The sequence below is a fragment of the Athene cunicularia genome (genome assembly GCF_003259725.1).
Source record: "Athene cunicularia isolate RWA chromosome 7 unlocalized genomic scaffold, athCun1 chr7_part1, whole genome shotgun sequence".
In the NCBI taxonomy this organism is placed as follows: Eukaryota; Metazoa; Chordata; class Aves; order Strigiformes; family Strigidae; genus Athene; species Athene cunicularia.
This window is the reverse complement of record NW_020799107.1, coordinates 43,541-64,383: the sequence shown is the minus strand read 5'-3', so window position 1 is coordinate 64,383 and position 20,843 is coordinate 43,541. Positions and strand designations below refer to the sequence as shown.

Below are 20,843 nucleotides of genomic sequence, written 5' to 3'. Positions count from 1 at the left end.
ACTCAAGCAGCAGACTCTTTACGGTATTATTATGCAGATTTTTAGTCTGTCCTATGGAAACTAAACAAGCAACCTTTCATAGCTCAAGTATGCCAGCCTTTTAAGAAAAAAAGACAGCAGCCTCTTTTTGAAAGATGTTAATCTTCATGAGACTAAAAGTACAATGGCTTCTCAAGAAGGACAGGACATTACACTACTTCTGCATAATGCTTGTGAGTCTTGTTATGATCTTCCTGGCTACTGACAAGATCAGAGACAGAAACAACAAAAATAGCCTGTGTCTTCTTTCAGACAGTGAATCTTCCCTTCAGGGGTGTAACAGAGAGAAAAACTATGCAAAAACCTATCACAGGGTAAAGCTGATCTCCAAGGCTGGTGGACATTTGGGTAGAGAGGAGCAAATTGGTATTGTGGAAAAGCTTTTGACTGTCCCCAAACTCCTGCTCAAAGCACACATGTGTTTTAAAACAAAAAAAACTACCAAAACAAATGGTCCAGTACACATACAAGTCCCTTCCCAAAGGAAAGGATGAACAAAAGAACAAACTACACAAGACAGATGCTTGTCACATCACTTCATGTACTATTAGAAGGTGATCAGACATTTCAGTGGTGTGAGTGGGTTGAACTTATGTAGAATAATTTTATTGCCTCAGGCGTTCATTGCTAACCAACTAATACAATTTCATTGTAGAAAAAATACAAACAATGGGCTGTTTTCATCTTAACTTCAGTGGGTGCAGAACCTTGTTATTTAGCAACATCTTCTAACAGTCAGGTATTAAATCCTCTGCTGGTATCCAGATTCCACATGAGGAAACATGCAGGAATGCCAGCCAGTACACTTTGCAGTATTGAAAACAGAGAGTAAGGGCACATGTAACTTAAAAAGACAGATTTTTAGCTTTCATGATTAAAATGTAACTAAGGTAATCTAAATAGCAATTTAAATTAAATCCTGAGATACTAGAACTTTTCTTTTCCCCAAAACATTTTAGCTTAATTCAAAACACAGCTGATCTTTCAACACAGCTAAATGGGATATTTTAAGCATATTTTAAGTGGCCTGTGTTTTCATGCCAGCCTTGTTTGTAAAGTATCAGATTTAATTTCAAATGTGCTGTGACTCTGCCCTCTTTGTAGACAAATTCACTAATATTATTATAGCTTATTACCACTTTTACTTAAAGCAAGTAATCTCAAACTGTCAGCAAAAGTTCAAGAACTTGGAAAATCACAAAAAAAAAAAAATCAATTTACCTTTAATCTTCTTGTACTTTTTGTACCATCTCCCAAACTCCTGGCACTTGGTTGCTGACACATTGGCATAGTATGTGCTATTTACAATGGATGATATCATACTCTGGAAGTACAGAAAGAAAGACAAAAACTGTTTTAAAATATCTTGCACAATTGGAAATCCTTTCCAGAGAAGGTGAATGACATGCGAGTACACAATGATCATCCATTTGTGACTTTACAACCAAAAGTAGTGTCTGAGGAGTAGAAAAAAATGGTTTAATTCTCCATTGTATATTCCCATCCGTAATTAAAATTACAAAACAATTATTATTTTGCATAATAATGTAGAAAATACGTAGTACAAACCTAGACCGAGACCTGCAGCTCAAGCTGAGGGGGCAGTTCTACTTTTCTTTGTACTTATGATATTACAATATCTAAACTTTAGTTGCATAAAAATAGGCGGTGTTGTGCTGGGGAACACATGCTCACCGCACCCGGGTGAGAACAAGCATGATTTAGGAACCAGATCCTAAAGGTAAGATTAGATGCTCCAGCATGCATAATCCAAATAATGCTTTTCAGATGTCTCTGTTCTGCTTCCAAATGCAGCAAGACCACACAGCCAAGAATCAGAGAACATCCGTGCTACTTGCTGAAGAACAACAGTTAGGCAAATAAGTTAAATTAATATAATTTATAGAAACGTGTGATTAGCCCTTGTGTGAAAAATCACCAAAAGCAAAATTAAGTGGCATGTGGAGCAAATGGAACTACACATACTACAATACAGAACAGTCAAAACCCACAGAAAATCTCAACAACCTGAGTATCTCTTGCTTCACCACCACTCTTGTCTATTCTTTGCAAATTCCCTATAAGCATCTCCTAGTAGAAGCCAACTGAAGCAGAGAGGTGCAGACTGGTTTTGCAGCACCCGATACCCATAAAAATCGTACTTTGTATCTCGGATACTTCTGCTGGTAGGGTGGGAAACAGCCTCGTTACTGGTAGTTACTCCTTTGTATTTTTTTGCCCTCCATCCATTCTATAGAGGAGGCATCTTTTTAACAACATTTCACTTTCCTTTTCCCCCCTCTGAACTCTTCCAGGGTCAAATTTCCCAGCACGGGTACATTTCCAGCAATGAAATGCAATATAACGCCACCACTAACACATGGGAGCCAATGCACCTTCCCCAGAAATCACATTTTCCTTATGCCCTCCTTCCTCACTTACGTCAAAGCTCAGAAAAAGCCCTGGCACACTGCATGACCTTTCTGCACAGAGATGTGAGAGCGAGGATGATCTCTCAGCTCGAACAAGTTATTTACCGTAGCCTCAAGCTCTGGCCCACCGGCTTCTGCAGGCTCTTGTGCAAAATGGGATCTTGGCTATCTCTGGAAAGCTACAAGGCTTACACATTGGCTTACTCAATTTTAACAATGCTTTGAAAACAAAAACATCCCCTCCCTCTTCCAGATTTATCCAGCCTTCTACCCAATTCACTGCAGTATCGCAGGACTCCAGCTGTTCCTGAACACTTGAGTTTTGGGGATTTAAAAAATGTGAGCAAAACTGAGAAAATTAAGATAACTGGGTGGTGCAGATTAGTTTCAGTCTTCAATAGGTAATTCCACTTTCAGTATAAAGGCTCTTCTGCATTTTCACTTTAACTTTTCCAGTCAGAGGCTGCTACGGAGCACTGCAGTAGAGTCTAAAGGCTATGAAGTAAGAGCCTTTTTAAGCAGCAGCTTCAATTTCTAAAACTGACATTCAATTTTCTAATTAAAATCAATATTTTGAGACATAAACCTAGCATTGTGGCAGTCAGCAGCAATTTCCTCCCCATAAATTCTCCCTTGCTCTAAGTCATTTTAACAAGCAATAGTATTCTGAAAGCCTGACACAGAGATAGCCTCTGCTGAGGAATGATTTTGAACAAAGTTGAGCTAAATTGGGTTTTTTTCAGTGTCACTTTAGTTAAATTTACAGTTACTAAGGAAGGGTGGGGAAATTGTTTAGCTCTGTCTACATAACAATTTTGGCTTTCCCTTTTTTAATTTCCATCCACCAAATCCTCTAGCAAATCGACATTCCTGAAATTGTAGGACTATTAAATATCACAGAATATATTAAGCTATTAACCTTTATTTGAGAAAGCAAAGCTTAAACTAAATAGTAAATCAACCATTGGTGAAAAATCCCAGGACAGATTCTCTTCAACTGCTTGACAGTGGAGCAAGGGAAAGAACCATAACAACTTTCAAACTACATATTCTCGCTATTAAATGTAAAGGAACCTTAGGGGTATTTCTGCTATGAATCTTCATGAGTCTGCATAAAAGAAATATGCATTCAGAAGAGAGTGGCAAAAAACCCCCACTGATTAACTGCAAAATTCTAAATAATGCATATTATTCCTGGGAAAATCCTTAAAGAATGAATAGATTATATGAAGTAGCAGATACATTTGGTATGTGTGTGGCCATGATAGCCATGTGCAGTGAAAACTGCTCAGACGAGGAGCTAAGAAATATCCACACAAAGAAAATCCAGTGCAATAAGTTCAAGAAGAAAAATATGGGACGTGCTCACATCCCAAGAAATCTTGCTCCAGCAAAAAGACAAAACACATGGTCAGTGCTGAAACGAGTTATACAATATACAGGGAATACAGAGGTCTCTATGCAAAGGTGGAAATGCTGAAATAATTGGATTTCTTTCTGCCACACATACTCCCTCCACCTACCCTCCTTCCCCCCAGCTTGGTTAACTGGGATTTATTTGTTTGATCAGGAGCCGTATGCTAACGGTAGCTAAGCTGCAGCCACATAATACACCTAGCAGAAAAAAAAACAGAACAATTTTAAATCAAAGTGAATGATTACATTTCCCATTAGTGGCAATCAGAATCCCCATCTGGGCTGCATGGAGAGCTTGGGCACCGAGAACCAGAGATGGAGCACCGTCACCAGCGGGAGCAAGAGCTCCCTGCGCTGCCCCTCTCCACTTCTGTACTTGAGGCACTGTGAACACATTAATAAACAGCAGCATTTACTCTGCAGTTGGACTCCTAAGAGACCACTCTGCAATTTGCTGCTGTCAATAATATATTAACCACAAGGGGGTTGTAATGACATTTCACATTTGGCACGATATTTTTTTAAAACTGATTTGGGAGAAGGAATTGTATTAGAGGCATATTCAGATGATGGTAATAGACAGCTCTTATACAACCTTCCATCTTATCTTCTGCATTTGGTGAGCCAAAACAAAAGAGACTGCAACTTTTTATGGCAATAATAATAAAAATAATAATAGAAGCTGCATTCTTGCAGTCCCAGTTCAAGGGTTAATCACTGCTCAAGGTCACTTACAGCTGTGCTTAAAAGTGAGCAAGCTGAATTTTCTACAGAAGGATCTCCTTTTAGTTTTGTCCACTAAATAAACACTGGGGCAAGGATTTTTGCTGCTTACAGTTCTGCCATCAGTAATTTTGTAAATGTATTTCAGACTGAGGATGTAGAAGGAGGAAACCAACTGCAGCATTTCCACCTGGTAGGCTTTGAAACTGAAGTGGGAGGAAAAAGACCCAGACAACAAATGAATTCTGCATATAAAATGATGCATAGTTTAGTTACACTGGATATTGAAGAAGACTGGGCAGAGACAACCATATGCTGCAATCATCATTAGCTGACCAGATTCCACAGATAACTCTATTTAAAGAAATTACACTTAAACTGTGTGAAAAGAAAAATACTTTCGTATTCAATGCACTTACACTTCTGTGCATATCTAGAGTCGCTGCTATTCCCTTAGTAAATAAGGCAAGTTACATAGCTTTTCCTTGCACAACGTTTTCATTCCTGCTAGTTCTTCAGACTCCACATGGCTAAGAAAGACAAGAAACGTGATTCCTACCAATTGCAAAGACCTACATTCTGCTCTGTATCTCACCTCTACGCTTTCCCTGGAGTTGTAATCATAACAAAGTGAGTCAAATTTGTGGTGGTTATACATAGAAAGAATTCTCTTAGTTCACGGAGGCATATGATCATGCATTGCAGGATGAACGTATAGTGCAGTGCACAACAGGCAACTACAGGAGAAAAAAATATTGGATACAGGCTAGCAAAGCAACAGATTTTTAGCAAGCAGGGCTTACTGATGTTTTGAATTTTTAAAGATGCAATCAACAGATTAACCTATGATTCTAATTAAGTTCTTAGAAGGCAATACATTTCTCACTCCTAGCAAAGTTACTTGGTCTGGATGCTCGAGTGTTTATCTCTTTTTCTGAGAGGCAAGGAGGATTCAGTCATGAAAATTTTATAAATCTCTCCTTATGACAATCTGAAGTACAAATAGAGCTCACGATATCTGTAGGAACCTGTATCTTAGACATGACATCACAGGCCTTTATAAAGCAGTCATGAAGAATGAGGCTGAGTTTCTGTTCTTTTTTTAACATAATTACATGTATATTTTTTGTTGCTGTCTCCCAGAAATTGGGGCACAACTGTTAAAACAGCATATTTCTCATCATAGTTGAAGGCTGATGAGAGCTACCTATGGGTTAGTGGGGGAGGGACGCCTCTGCAAGTGGGAAGAAGCCACTCAAATCTTGCATTTGAGGATCATTAGTCCTATTGCAAAAGGTTCACATAAAGATCTAAATAAAGAATTTACATTTCTTTGAACAGCAGGATAAAACTCAACCAATTCATTCATGATTTCCACCTGGCAACCCACTACGGAAACATGGTATAAAGATACTCTTTTTCATATTAATTAGAATTTCTCATTTGTAAAGAAAACAATAAATTGATTTGGTATTTACAGAATTGTTTAGTCTAAGCCTGTTACTGAGCTTTAGATCTTGTAAATCTGGATTTCCCTAATTCTGTTAAAAACACTGACCTGTGAGAGAGGGCATTCTTTGGCTAATGTGCTCTGATTCATCTCTTTGAGCAGTTCCTTTAAGGCATTGCGAACTGTGGCGTGGTTCCACTGCTCTGCTGGCAAGTCTTCCAACTTTGAACAACTGTTAAAACAGAAAGAAAAAGTAGATAGAAACATCACCTTCACAGATGCTTACTCTTTGCATACAAGTGCTACAGATCTTTAAGCAGTGAGCACAACCTTGGAGTTTCCTGCTTAGCCAGCCCATCAAGGTCCTTCTCCCATCTTTCCCCTCCCCACCAAGCCTGACTCACAGAAGACATGTAATTCAACAAAAAGAATGACAGGACACGGTAGGAATAGCAGCCAATCCTACTATGGTATTACAAGCATGCTTAACCATTCCCTCTGGGGCCTGGTGGAGAGCAAAGAAACTGTGTAAAGCAAGCCCCAGAAATGGCTGGATAAAGCTGTCCTGTCCAAACAGAGAAAGATACTCCTGCTGGGATAGAAAAATAAACATATATGCCACACTGCCACTAACAAAATCCCTAAACACTAAGGGCTCTCATTGTGTGGAGGCAAGCCTTTGAAAAATGAATTTTATTTTATACAGGTTCCTATACTGCCCTCACTGCTGATATATCCAAGCGCCTTTTGGAAACACATTAAGCCATATGCCCAACATCTGTCACATGTAGTTCATTCTCACTTTCATTCTACAAGAATTGCATATGTAGTGAAGCTTTTGTCTTCGTGTGACTTGTGCCTCTTTTAGTTTAATAAGCTTATGACCTGTGTCTACATACATGGGCACAGACCTGAGAAACACATCAGAAAGGTGGGAGAAGCTTGTCATTGCCATTCATGCCTGAGAGACTTCAGCCTCTGAGGTGGCTCTGTCTTCTGCCTACACAGCCTGGCTTTACCCTCACTATTGAAAGTTCAGTTGTGCTTGAGGAGTTCAGGTAGTCAATGACCATCTTTATCTCAAACTCATGGACTATCTTTTATTTACATGGCATCCAGGCATTCAAGAACTTTGAAGATAAAGAATGAGACCTTGATCTTGGGTTGATACCCTCCAGTAATACATATGTGACATTAGGCTACATGGACTCCTGGTAGCTTGTACTTCTGAGGAGGTGAGTTACTGTACTACAGTTTTATAGCAGCTACAGGCTCTAGATGCTCTTTTACAACTGTGCTGCAGAGATGCAGTCTAGCTGAGAAATTATAACAGTATATAAAACCACGGAAAGGCCTGTTAGTGGGGACAGGAATCCCCAGGCCCCATCAGAGACAGAATGGGAAAGAAATGTTGCTGTTTGGGAGGTTAATATCAGTGAAGCACCACTACTTCCAAATTCCAAACTGAACTTAACAGTTGGAGGGTATGTACCTGCCACCAAAGCACACACACACATGCCCCAATGGACCCCTCTTCTGTTCAAGTCGAGCTTCAAAGAATTGTGGGCAAATTATTTCAGACTGTGTTATTTTTGTCTCTTTCCTCTGACGTGTCCTGGCCATAGAGCTACAGCAGACTGTGCAATGTAGGCTTACCAGCAGGTCTAGATTATGCCATACACTGCCAGGGACCTGACGCAACTCCTTATGCAGACATCAGTAACTATTTGAGGAATCTTTTGAAGTCCGAGAGAGAAAGGAGGAGAAAAAGTGGAAGGGAGGGAATGGAGGGCAAGTAAGTGTAAAAGTGTCAGGAGCTTTTGCTTTGCTAATCAGAACTAGCATTCAGGGAAGGAAAATATTTTCCAAAAGCCAAATGGAGCTGCAGTAACACATCCCTTCCTAATCTTCTTGCCTTTTTACTGGGGAGACCACTGGAGAAAAAAAGGAAAGTCAGAAAGTCCCCTCCTCCCCACCTCAGCAACTGTCAGTTGAAGACCTGGATTCTGAAAATGCAGCCTCTGGAAAAAGGCAAGGAGTTTATTTTTTTGATACAGTAAGACCTTGAGAATCCACTAAATTAGGGATTGTGGAATGGTCTGCCTTTAAAGATCCTGTATCTTTACTTGAATGAGTTTCTGCCCCTTCCCTCTCTGCTACCATACTGCTACTTCAAAAAGCATACAAAATCAGTTGGAACATGCATCAAAAAGCCAGGTGACCCACCCTTCTATTCTTTTTTTTTTTTTTCATCAAAAAGCCAGAAATTAATGAAGACAGGATGAGCTAATCTCTGTAGTAACGCTGTAATCGACAGAGCAGCTCAGAGAATAGACAAGGACAGATGTTCAGAAACACCCACCTTTGTAATTGGATTTTCAATGTCACAACATGATAGACATCTTGTAGCATGTCGGCTACTGTCGCATCTGGTGCATCGGTCACATAACTGAGAGGGAGGGGATTCCACCTCCCAAGTTTGATTATTCCTGAAAAGAAAAAAAAAATAATCATACTTTATATTTTATTAGTGATTTACTAAACCCTTTGATAAGCTTGTTTGTTCAAGAGATTCAAGATCTGCCTTGAGATTTATTGCAGTCTTGTTCAAAAAGATGTGTTGAACTGACTGCTGAAGCAAACAATGGAGAAGAGTAGGAAAAGATTTTAAATTCTTAGCAGAGAGTTGCTGACATGTTTCTGGCTCTTAAATTACTTGAAGGAAGCACAGGAGGCTTCCTCCCTTCACATCTCTCATCATCCCACTAAAGCCTAGTTCTCTAAGTTAGAACAAGCTTTAAATACCCTATAGTCCTGATTTTTTAGTCTACAAAACCCTTCAGTAAATAAACGCATTGGTTTTGACTTGAACAGGAAAATTCCTATGTGTGGGCTTTCAGCACACAGTTACAATCTAAGCACGGTACAATTCCCAGTGTGGATGGAGGGCACTGGAAATTCACCAAGCAGGAAGAGTTCACTCCCAGCTACAAGATGCACTAGGCAGACGGTTGCTTTTCTTTGTGAAAAAAACAACTGCAAGCTGCTGACCGCAGATCCAAAATAGCATTTTGGGGGCGGGGGAGAATGCTGTAAGTTCTATTTCTACTTCTGTTCATTCTTTAATAGGGATCATCACCTCTTCCGGATGAGCTTGTCACAAAGACTGTAAACTTGGATGGTAAACCATTTGGTGTAGAGGTATTATTTCTGTTTAGACAATTTCAGAGGGCCCACCCACACCAAAAACAATGACTAATGCCCAAGAATGACTTCCAGGAAGACGCCAAACAAAGATAGCCACAGTGCCATCTTATATGACAGCAAAGCAGTTTGGCCTGCACTATCACAACTACTGCTCTTATTCCTTCCTCCACCATGTTGCCATTGCCCCACTTTTCTACTCACATAATTTTTCTTAGCACAGCCCTACAAGACACCAACCACCTTTTCTCCCATTTAAAGTGATGCCTTCTGAGGTCTGATTATACACTTGTTGATCTTCAGAAAGACCATCTGTAACCTCTACTGCCAGAAATACACTAATACATGAGAAAACTACTTCCTCTGTGATAACAGGAGCTCCAAGAACCCTCCTTAGGTATCTGGAAGGATGCTGTGATGCCAAGAAACTTCAACCCTCTCCTACTCCCAGTTCTTCACCGGCTCTGGACCTAATCAAACTGAAATAAGTGGCAAAGACCTTTTATCTTGATCTCCCAAACATGATCATAAAATAAATACCACCTCTGAAACAGTGAAACAAAGCTTCTTGCACAGACAATAACAGAACACAATGCTTATGAGCCCATGAAATCCCTGCTATGGAATATTTTTTTCCCCATTCCTACACAGGTTGAAAAGGAAATAATTTTAGTAGAACTCCTTTTTGGTAGCACTTAGATCTTTACATTTACCATTGACGTATTTCTTTGCAAGCTATTCTATCACCACATACTGAAAGAAGCTCTAAGTGACCTAGTTCATCCTCAGTGGCACAAAATTTCACTATAACATGCTGGTACAGATGGGCTAATATTTCAAGAGCAGATTAGAAAGCTTTTGGCAAGGGGAGATCTTGTCCAAAAGAAACAAAAAGTTAGTAAGTGTTGCTTGATATCCAATGCCTGAAAATGGGACATAAACAGAATAAAAACATTTAAATGATGCACTGTTTCAGTATTAAGATTTAACAATCTGGTGCTGAATATGCTGCAGTATAAATAGTGCCTGGACTCAGATCCAGTAGAGTAACACACAGCACTCATTCACAGCACCGTATGTCTCCAGTGCTGGCTCCTTGAGTCATATTCCACTTGCCAAGAAAAGCTGTTTTTCTTAAGGGGATAGTTTACTTAATGTTATCTCTGGTGACAACAAGAAATGCATATAGTACAGCATATATTAGTCATGAAATGAGCATCAAGGGTCCACTGAGTGAAATACATGCTGGGAAAACACAGTTTAGCTGCTGACTTCCTTCACCCCCTTCTGCTATATAATAATTTAAAGCAAAATCACCTAAAAATCCAGAAATCTATACCAGCTTCACAGTACACTTGGCTTCCTATGTTTAACCACGCCAAGTTTTCATGTAATTGAAAAAATAAGCATCATATGTGCCCCATAAGTCACATCTAAATTGGTAATATTTTACAAGAGGCTTTATTTTTCATTCAATTAAGGAAAGCACTCAGAGAGCACACCATCTGCAACTGCTGGGGCCTGGCAATGCTGATGAGAGACAAAAAGATGGTCGGGGGTCACTCAAGGTACCAAAGGTGTCCCCAGACTAAAAAAGTTTAAGGAGAAAAACCACAGTGCAGCCAGAGTGCACCATGGGAAATACTATGCAAATTGCTTTACAGGAAATGTCTGCTACTACTGGAAGTTAGGTTGAATTTTTTTTTTTAATCCTCCTCTACAACTGGAGAGGAAATTGTTTTGGCTGGATTTAGACAAACACAGGTGTTACCATAATGCTCAGTGCCTCTGCACGTTAACACCTGCTGCGAGTCCTTTACTCTGTGTTACAGCACTGCTGATGTACGCTATTTTTTCAGCCGGTGTGATATGACGTGTGAAATTTTTTTTTCCAGAGCCCATTAAGTTGGTCCAAATGATAGCCAGAAGCCATGATTTCCATCCAGCTCCTCAGCAGACTTCACAGGTGGTTTATTTCATGGCACCAACACTGTACTTAAGGCAAATCTTGAGCTGCATTTGGGAAGATGATGCCAGCTTGTTGAGCAAACGTATTCTCTCCATGCTAGAAGACATCTCTGAATGACTTCCCAGGAAAATCTGAGTGGACCAAAATCTTGCCCCTAAAAAGGTCCCTTCTCATCTAGGACTGGGTGTTTCTAGTGTAACAGCAACCCCAAGATGACAACAGCCTGGTAGCAAGGGCTCACTTCCACCTACACATTTTTTATCATCCTGCTCATTGACTCCAAATGGTACAGCTCAGGCCTTTAAAGAAAACGCTTTATCTGGCCTGGCTGAGCTTTTATCCTGCCATAACTGAGACTTGGGAGTGGGGACTGGAAGGAGCAAAGGTCACTGTGATATTAATGAATATACTACTGCTCCAGGAATATCACACCTCTGTCAGCTCCAGACCTTCTCAAAATTATGTAACCAGCATATCAGACTGTGCAAGAAATCCAAAAGCACATCTTTCATGAGTTCTTCTGTTAATGAGACTGGTTCATTTTCCAGTATCAATGATCCTTTGGGACTCTTTTCCTGGAAGAGTTCTTTGAAGAGAAAGTTCGACAGATTTCAAAGCTTGTACACACTCAATAAATGGATGTACACTAGAACAGCTCTCAAGAACTCATCTAGAAATGGCTGAATGCAGCAAAGGCCAGTTAAGTCAATTAAAGACAGTAAAGGACCAAACAGTTTTCTCAAAAGAATTTTTTTTTTTCAAAATATATTTTAGAAGAGATTCTGTTGGTTTTTGAAAGGCATGTCCTTCTACAGACAGGTTTTTATTAGTTTAAGCTTCAGCTTCATCAAGATGCAGATAGGGAAAAAAAGAGTAACCTAGTTTAAAATTTGCATAACTCCCTTTAACCCCCAGAATGCCAGAACACACAAGCAACAAACTTCTGTGAGCTCGCGTGTCAGGTTCATACATAACAACCACTGCAATTCACTGCTGTCGTTGCACTTAGGACAATGATGTGTCACCCTGCCAGAGTGCTTTCAATTTTGTCCCATTTAAAATGCAGCCTCTTTGGAGAAGAAAGTGATAACTACACAAGTCAGAGCAGAACAATACGTTGAACAGAAGGCTTGACAGCTACCTCATGGCTGACCTCTATACCTAGGAGAAATTGTCACAGGATCTTTGTGACCTTTATTTTACAGTATCACGCGAAAGAGTGATGCATCCAAAGCACTGAGACTATTCCTGGAACTCCACCCTAATGAGATGTGAACTGAATGGATGCAAGGTTGGGGCTAAAGCAGACTTCTAGAATAACTATGTTAATCAGGAGTATAGCAAAAGCAAAAGGCAAAAAGCTGCTTTCCTAGAAAAACACAACTAAACTGGCAAACCCTTTTCATAATTAAGTAGCTTATACTGTCCCAGAAAATTATCTACCTATATGGGATAGAAGTCTCATTTGTCTTTGCAAACCAAAAGATAGCCATACAATACACTCATTATAAGAACGACACATCTGCAGTTTAGAATATATATATCATAGTCTAGTTATAACACTTCTTGGCATAAACAGAATGAGGTCTGGCTCCTGCATCTCCTTGTCACCTGCACAGTTAACTTTTTATCTGGATAGTCCCATGGGAAGTACTGGGGCATCTCATGGACATTTTAATACATCATTACTGTAAGATCAAACTCTTAAAATGGGCCATTTTCCAAATTCCTTTTTGCAGCTAAACAGAGCAAACAGGACCAGAACACACCTCATGCTTTGACTGGCTCCCTTCATGAACTATCCCCAGCTCTCACCACGGTTATACTCCTGATTTCACCTTTCAAAAATTATGAGCATATATTAAGTTACATCCGAAATGGATACTTGTAGGTAGGTCACACAGGATTAATGCAATTTACTTAAAATGCTAATCTGCTAGGGTTAAAATTAAGTCACAGGATCAAAAGAAGGACATTTTGGAAGTTCTTACTAGCATCACCACCCCCACCTTAACACTGGAGACAGCTACAAAATGAATCCCGAGTAATACTTGCCCAAATATGTGTAGAGAGGGAAAAAGAAGAAATTATGTGTTCTTTGGCTAAAGGGGAAAAAGAAAGGTATCAGAGAATACTGATTCCTTAACAAATATTGTTATGAAAAGCATTTGTCAACACTAAGCAGACAAACCACTGGAATACCTGATGCACAACACCAAGAACTCTCATTTTCTACAGCATAAGCAAATTTAACCTGCTGAGACTCATATAGGGTGAGGTATTAAAAGCAGATAACTGCTCTCCTTGTGGACTGACAGACACAGTCAGGCTGGAGACTGGAGAAGTGCAAAGCTTGTTTGTCACGCTACAGCTCTTTGTTCATTCACATGTTGGAAGCTGTGGCAGTACAAGTTACAGCCAGCTCAGGCAAGAGCACCTGACTCTACAGTCAGACACAGTAAACACGGTGTTTTTGTGAGCTTTTGAAAGGTTGAGGGTATAGGCAGTGTCCAACCCAGCATAGGATCTTCTGGGATATATTTATTCCTTTAAAATGCGTTGAGCAAACTTGAATCTTCAAAGTTATACCAGACCAGAGCCATGCCTCATGTGGCTGTGGCATTCCAGAGCTGTACTAGGTGTCCTAGCATTCACTCCCCTGCATCACAGGACCACAGCCTGAGAGTGGCCAGCTACAAACGCAAGGCTGGGTGAAGAACACAACCCACATTTGCTGTGAGTTCATTCAAATAGTTTTGTTTGAACACCTCACTTTTTAACAGCAGCTCTTATCGACACAACAGAAGCTGAGAAGAAACTGCAGATCAGTGTTAGCACCCAAACACTTTTGATTCCTTTTACAATTCCAAATGAAAGATCTCAGTGAAACACTCAATAAAACCCTGCTTCTGGGACCATCAAGCCATTTATCTACCAGCCATTACTGACAGGGCCCCCCTACAAGATGGGTAGGCTCTTGTGACGTTGATTGCATCTGTTTATCCTCTTCAGAGGCATCTTGTCCCTATGCTATAGCATGTAATTTTCCTTTGTTCAGCTGTGCTTTGTTATAGAAATTAAAACCTGCCTGTCCCATGTAATAAGTACATAGAATTATTTCTCCATAAATCAGTTTGCAGGAAATGACTACCCTGTGGTACATAATAACTCAGCCTGTGTTTCTAACCTGTACCCTGGCCGTAGTATATCATCAAACTGTAACAACATAAAGGCATAATTTGTAGTTATTGCTGTTAATCCAGCAAAGGGAATGACTTTTCAAGCAGAAAGGAGAAAAAAGCAACTGGAACAATTAAAAAAAACCCTTCTTATATTAATTTTTGTATAATATGATTGAGCTGCCTTTTCTAGCTATTAGGGAAATTTAAAAAATATTATGCTGCCTTTGCCCATCATTATAAGGGTGCCTATATTATTCTACTGAATTTCAATCAGTGACATATTGGGGTAATAGATGGGAAAAATAATCAGCATAATCCTCCCCTGCACTTCTAAAGCGCCTTTCATCAGAGGATCCCAAAGCACTTTAAAAACATTAATTAATTAAGCTTCGTAACATCCCTGTGAGGTAGACTGTATTATGCCAATTGACATATCGGTGATTTAGTGATTGAAAGCACACAATGAGCATAATCCTGTGTTTATGCCAATACAAAAGAATCCCCCTCCTTCCTCATTTCAGTCCACAATAAATAATTCAGTGAGAGAACAGGAATAAACTATGTGGTTACACTGTGATGTACACATCCACAAATCAACAGGAACACCCACACTCCCCGAATGACGAACGCTCCACCCCAGCTCATGAGACTTGTGCAACTCCAGGGCTCTGCACAAAAGGGTGACCTTCACCCAAGGGGAAGGCACGGCCAAGCTACCCAAAGCTCTGGCAGCACAAAGCCCCTTGTACTGCTGCAGTTGCTGGAGGTCTCTGCTATTGCTGTTTTAAAATACCGTCATAAACTATGTGTACCAACGGTGGTTTACAGAATGAAATTTTGTGGTGCAACAATGCATCTATGAGCTGGTCAACTTAAACACGCTTATCTAGCCTTTCTGGTTTGTACATCTGTATCAATACACAGATTTTAATGTAGACTATGCATTTACATGATTATATATGATATTCATATGATTATATATTAAAATGTTTATAGAAAATGGATGTAACCATCAATAGAAAGACTGTTAGTGTTAGAAGATTTAATTGCTGAACTTCAGAGTACTTTCACAGATGAAAATCGCTTTGATATACGAACCTTGGTTTGAGTTTTTGATTTTTTTGAATGCTAGTGTGGCCCATGCCTTTCCTCCAGCATGACTGTACTCAAGTATTTGACTTAAATAACATACACCAAACAGTTTGATGCCTTGTAATTCTACATATCGGGTTTACATTTTACTATAAAAAGATTGTGCTTCATGTAATAGATGCTGCTTCACATTTGGGAAACGTTATGTGAGGACCCTGACTTTTATTAGATTAATTTAATATAGGCACTAAGTTACTAGACTAAATTAATAAAGATCTTTAAAAAAAAAAAGGGGAGGGGGGAGAGAGAACAGAATGAACCCACAAATTAAATAACATTTTCTGGAGCTTGTTATTTTGGAAGTCTTTATTCAATTTTCCAACCCCCCATTCTGTTTGAAAAAACAGCCAATAATCGGTAAGGAAACAGACACCAAAAAAAAAGGTTGATGTTATTTACTTCAGGGGATTATTTTTAAAACTGTTATATGGTAGAATATGAATACCACAAATAAATGGAAGGGTGAGGAAGCAAAGGATGTACAAAATATTACAAAACCAAGTATTTTTAATGTTTTCTACATTACTCTTAAAACTATTACCTCCATTGAAGAAAACCGTATCTAGCCCTGCATAACATCTTTCTTTTGTCAATTCTGGGATAAATCTGCACTTACATTGGGCAGCAAGAAATAATAGATGGATAAAGAGAGAGAAGTCCTCTTTATCTCTCTTTTGTCTGAGAGACAGAACCACTTCTCTAAGCATCAATTCCATGGCATGAAAACAAAGTCTTTCAGTCATGAAAACTCATGATAGAAAGGCTACTACATCTAGGATATTAAGCAGCTCTTAGAAGTTGCCTTTCATAACCCTGTCAGCCTGGAGCTCAGGACCCTTCACCAGGCTGTCCTCTCCCGAGAGGCACCATCACACCAGGGCTACTTTTCTCAGCAGTGTTAATCAGTTACCCCAACACTCGTAGGGTTGCAGCACCCTCTCCTTTGCTAACATCATCCCCACATAAAGCCCAAGGCATGGCATTCTTCCAATTTTTGCATGAAATTACTGTCTTTTGGGTGATCTCTCCTATTATAGTAAGATCCTTCCGAGCTCAATCCTTGGAACACTTGAGCCTGCTCAGCTGCACAGGAGCAAAGGCTGTGCCTCCTCCCAGGGAGCAGTAGCAGCTCAATGCTTTTGAAATACAGACCAAGAGTGTCATAACTCAACCTATTCCCTGATCAAAGAGCTTCCTTAGCTGCTCCCTTGCCTAGAGGTTTGCTTTGCCATCTTAAAACCACCGTTGTTCCTTTTGCTTTGGACAGCAGCTGCCTCCCTTTTTGTTCCAGGCTCCCTGGCAAAACACTGGCTGCTTCTCTGACATTCCCCAGCCTGGCACTGGGACTATGGCTCCTATCTACAATTTAGTGCCTCCCAGAGAGCCAGCATAGGCAGATAGTGCTAGTGGGAACCTATAACATGCTCTACCTCAGCCTTACAGGCTGAAAATTGGGGCTTTCGTGTATTTGCCTCAGTTGCTAAGAAACATGAATACTAGTGTACTTAACAGGTGGTGCTTTTCTCCACTGCATGCTTCTTTAACAGTCAGAAAAAATGCCTATCTCACCCCAAATTCTGGACTCTGTGACTGTATTTCCACCTCATGACCTATACAGGAATCCACATGAGTAAAAGGACCAGAACTTTACACAAGCATTTGCTTTCCAATCTTCGTTGTCAGCTTCCTGCAGCCCAACACCACTGACACAACCCGCCTCACACCACCTCCAGCAAGGAGAAGGCGGCATCTGGGCAGGCAGCCCTGATGGTCCCCACCCTACAGCCTTTTTTGGATTCTATACTGTGATGTTTTCAAATGGAGAAAAAAGGAAGAGGAAGGTGATGTTTTCTTTCTTTAGAGAAAAACCTGTATCTGTTTTTAGAGAGATGCCAGTGCCCCAAAGTCCTTCAATTCACCCAGCTTCAATGCTTGCCTATAAGCTTTACACGGAAAGACAGTCCACTGAGCAGGAAAAAAAGCACAATAACATGGCATTGCAACTGAATACATAAAACACATTTTAAAGGTTATAAAAGAGCATTGCTAATAGGACATTGTAGAGGCTAATAGGCTTAAAATTAAGCCTACGGACATTGTTTGGCCTTGTATGAATCTGAATATCCTGCCTACTCACAGTAACACAGCCACAGAGAGCACATAAAGTCTGGCTCAGACTGCAGACATACAGTAGCCAACTATCTTTGTGTTGAGTCAACTACAAGTAGATTTGAAAATTCATGGGTCTGAAGTCCAAAGAAAAATAAGGACACACAGCATGCTGTGCTGCACAAACAAACCCCTAAACTGAATGCAGATTCATATTCTGGCCTATGTAGTTTAACAGCTTAACCTCTTTAGTTTAAGATTTGTGTCTTTTGGGGTTTTCCTTATGCTGTATAAAGACTAGCAGAACATTTTTTCACTAAATTACTACTTTTGGCTTGCCTTATGTCTTTTCTTTCCTCCCACCAGACATTCAGTTCTTGACTTCCATGAAAAAAACCCAACATGAACAACTGAAAAACTAGTAGAACAGCATCTAACTAGCAGGCTAGAAAAGCATGGATTGCTGAGGAAAGAGAGGGATTGAGGACTTTGCTGAAAACCCCAAACAACGACTGCTTCCACTAATCCAACATGTATGCAATATGTAAAGATACAGTTACTGTTATCTCTGCAATTTGACTCAGAATTCCTTTGCTCTCTGTAGTTGTGTTACTGTAAGAGCATATCCAGAGCTATACAAGACCAAACAATGTCCATAGGCTTGATCCTGGTATTTGTAATGACATTTATTTAAGAACTAGATCTACAATGAAACAGCTAACAAAGGAGGTAAGACTTGTATTCTAGAATTTTAATATTAAAACATTATAAAGAAGAAAAAATATCTACACATAAACATACATGCACATACATATTTAGGTATATGCAATAGACCAAAGACTGAGGGTTTGTTGATCTTTAGGCTCAGGTCTTCCTCATGGTCTCCCCCCCACTCACCAATGGGTAAAAGGCAACAGGTCAAAACTTACCCTTCTGCTACAAATTGATCTACTAGAGAAAGACAGAGAACCGTACCTTTAAGGTTGCAATATTCCTTCTTAAAATACATTTTAATAATCCTAGTCCCTAATTTGGGCACATTGAAATTCAAATACATTTAATTCATTTCCCTCATTGACACTCATTTCAGATGATAACCTGATTCTCAGTTCCTCATCTCCCTCATTTCTTCCCAGGAAGAGCAAATCAATTCTGCATTTTGACAAGTCTAAATAAAGATTTGCTGGTTACTGAACTATGCTATGTTTCCTATCAAGAGAAAACAAAAGAGAAAAAAAAAGGACTGTAGTTCACCACTAGAGGAGATGACTCAGAACAAGCAGGAACTGTTACCAGACTCAGAAAAAACAGTTTTCCCTTGTACCGTTGATGAGCCCACATTATGCTGAGATGAACCCGGATTTGTTTTCTTAGCCCACATCTTCCTAGAACTGAACCTATTTTCTTACAGAGCCACCAGATCCTTTTTGGATCCTATCAGCATTTTCATCTTCACATTAGTCAGTTTGTGAACAAAAGACTGAAAGATAGAAGGACAAAAAGAACTATTTTTTAATTTGAATGCTAAATTTCTGTGCACATGGCAAAGACTGGAAAGAGTTACTCACTTTTTGGATCTGGACATTTGTAGCACACACACGTCATACTTTGAAGCATTTCCAAAAGTTTACTGCTTCTTTACGTAGCAGCTAAGATTCTCGTGTAATCACAGCACATAGAAATTGTGGAGCTGCTATGAAGAAAATTAACTCTATCCTAGCCAAAACCAGTATGGGAATTTAAGGGACTTAAAGTATAAAAGTTTAATTCACTGCAAGACTCAACAGTCTCAAGCATTGGTGGCACTGCAAACACCCTCATGAGATGGTGGAGAGCTCCAATACCTCCTGAGATCTGTCCTCCAGTAAGTAGCTCACAGTGCTTCACAATCCACCAAGCTGAAAGGCCACCAGCACTCTCAGGCCTCTTTGGGGGTTTTGGGGTTGGTTTTTTGGGGGAGTTTGGTGGTTTTTTTTTTGGGTGGCACTGCAGAAACCTGAAGATACAGACTATCACAGCAGCCCCAATGACGGGTCTTCTGGTGAAATAAAGAATTGTTTAATACCAACACTCCTGTACTAAACCAATTTCTGTACCAGAACCCTACTGACCTTCCCAAGCTCAGTGCTCTCACCACTTCTTTCTCCTTCCTGAACTGTAACTCCTGTTCAAATACAAGCAGCTAAAAAAATCCCCCACAGTGATATTTCAAGACAAAAAGGGAGGGAAGACTGTCATTTCTAATCATGTCCCAAAGCCCCAGGTGTCTTGGGCCCACACATGCACAGCTTCTACATGTGTACCAGCAGAAAAGGAAGCCAGAGGCCCATTCACAGTTCTAGGGAATATCATTAAAGAAAGATACACTGGGATGATGCCTTATTCAAAACATGATACCAATACTGGAAAACCTCTGGAATCTACTAAAGATGCCATTTCACCATAAGGTACATCCTATACTGCTGCCAGCATTCTCCTCTGTACCACAAACACACAGGAATTGACTGGGGATTTCAATTAATAACATCATAGTAAAGGACATAATAGGATAAAAATAACAGTAATTCCCGAAGTCTTATGTAGGAAGATGAAGACACTGCATTCACATGCATTCCCGAAAGAACAGGCAGAACAAGCCTCCAATAATCCACACGTATTCTCCTCTCCTTACTCGCACTGGGAACCAGAGTAAACCTCAGCACTGGGGGAGCACTACTAGCATAGCAAGCACAACACAAAGAGGCAGCTTTGGGAGGTTTATTATTTTCACAATCTGATTGATTTCAAAGGTCACCCTGGAGGAAAAAGCCTCAATCTGGTTTCTGCCGACACAGGCATTTCCCACAGCCAATTCCCTGCTCTTGGCACTCACTCAGGCGGTGGGACGTGGGTTGCACTGTGGGTATCTACATCTCTTGAAAGTCTATTTTACTCCCCCAAAGTTTGTTGTTCATTTAGAGACATGGTGTATTAATGGTTGTTTCATACCGCAGGTCTTAAGACAGGTATAACTGCAAAGAAATAAAGAATTTCTAAGTAGAAACTTTATTACTAAATAATTATCACAAAAGCCTGAAGTGTCTATAGTACTAACATAAGTCAGACCTGAAAACCATTTGAAATTTCTTGGGTTTTCTTACCAGTTAAAAAAAAAAAAAAAAGGGGGG

General features: G+C 39.9%; 1 protein-coding gene across 1 annotated transcript in view; it reads right to left on the bottom strand.

The window, feature by feature from the left end:
• The window catches only part of SATB2 (SATB homeobox 2), a 111,294-nt gene that overhangs the window by 65,850 nt on the left and 24,601 nt on the right, over positions 1-20,843 (bottom strand). The window contains exons 2-4 of the mRNA XM_026853023.1: positions 8,423-8,549; positions 6,169-6,292; positions 1,261-1,363 (exon numbers count right to left, since the gene is read on the bottom strand). Of these exons, the coding sequence (XP_026708824.1) occupies positions 1,261-1,363; positions 6,169-6,292; positions 8,423-8,549 (354 nt within the window). The remainder of the gene's footprint in view (positions 1-1,260; positions 1,364-6,168; positions 6,293-8,422; positions 8,550-20,843) is intronic.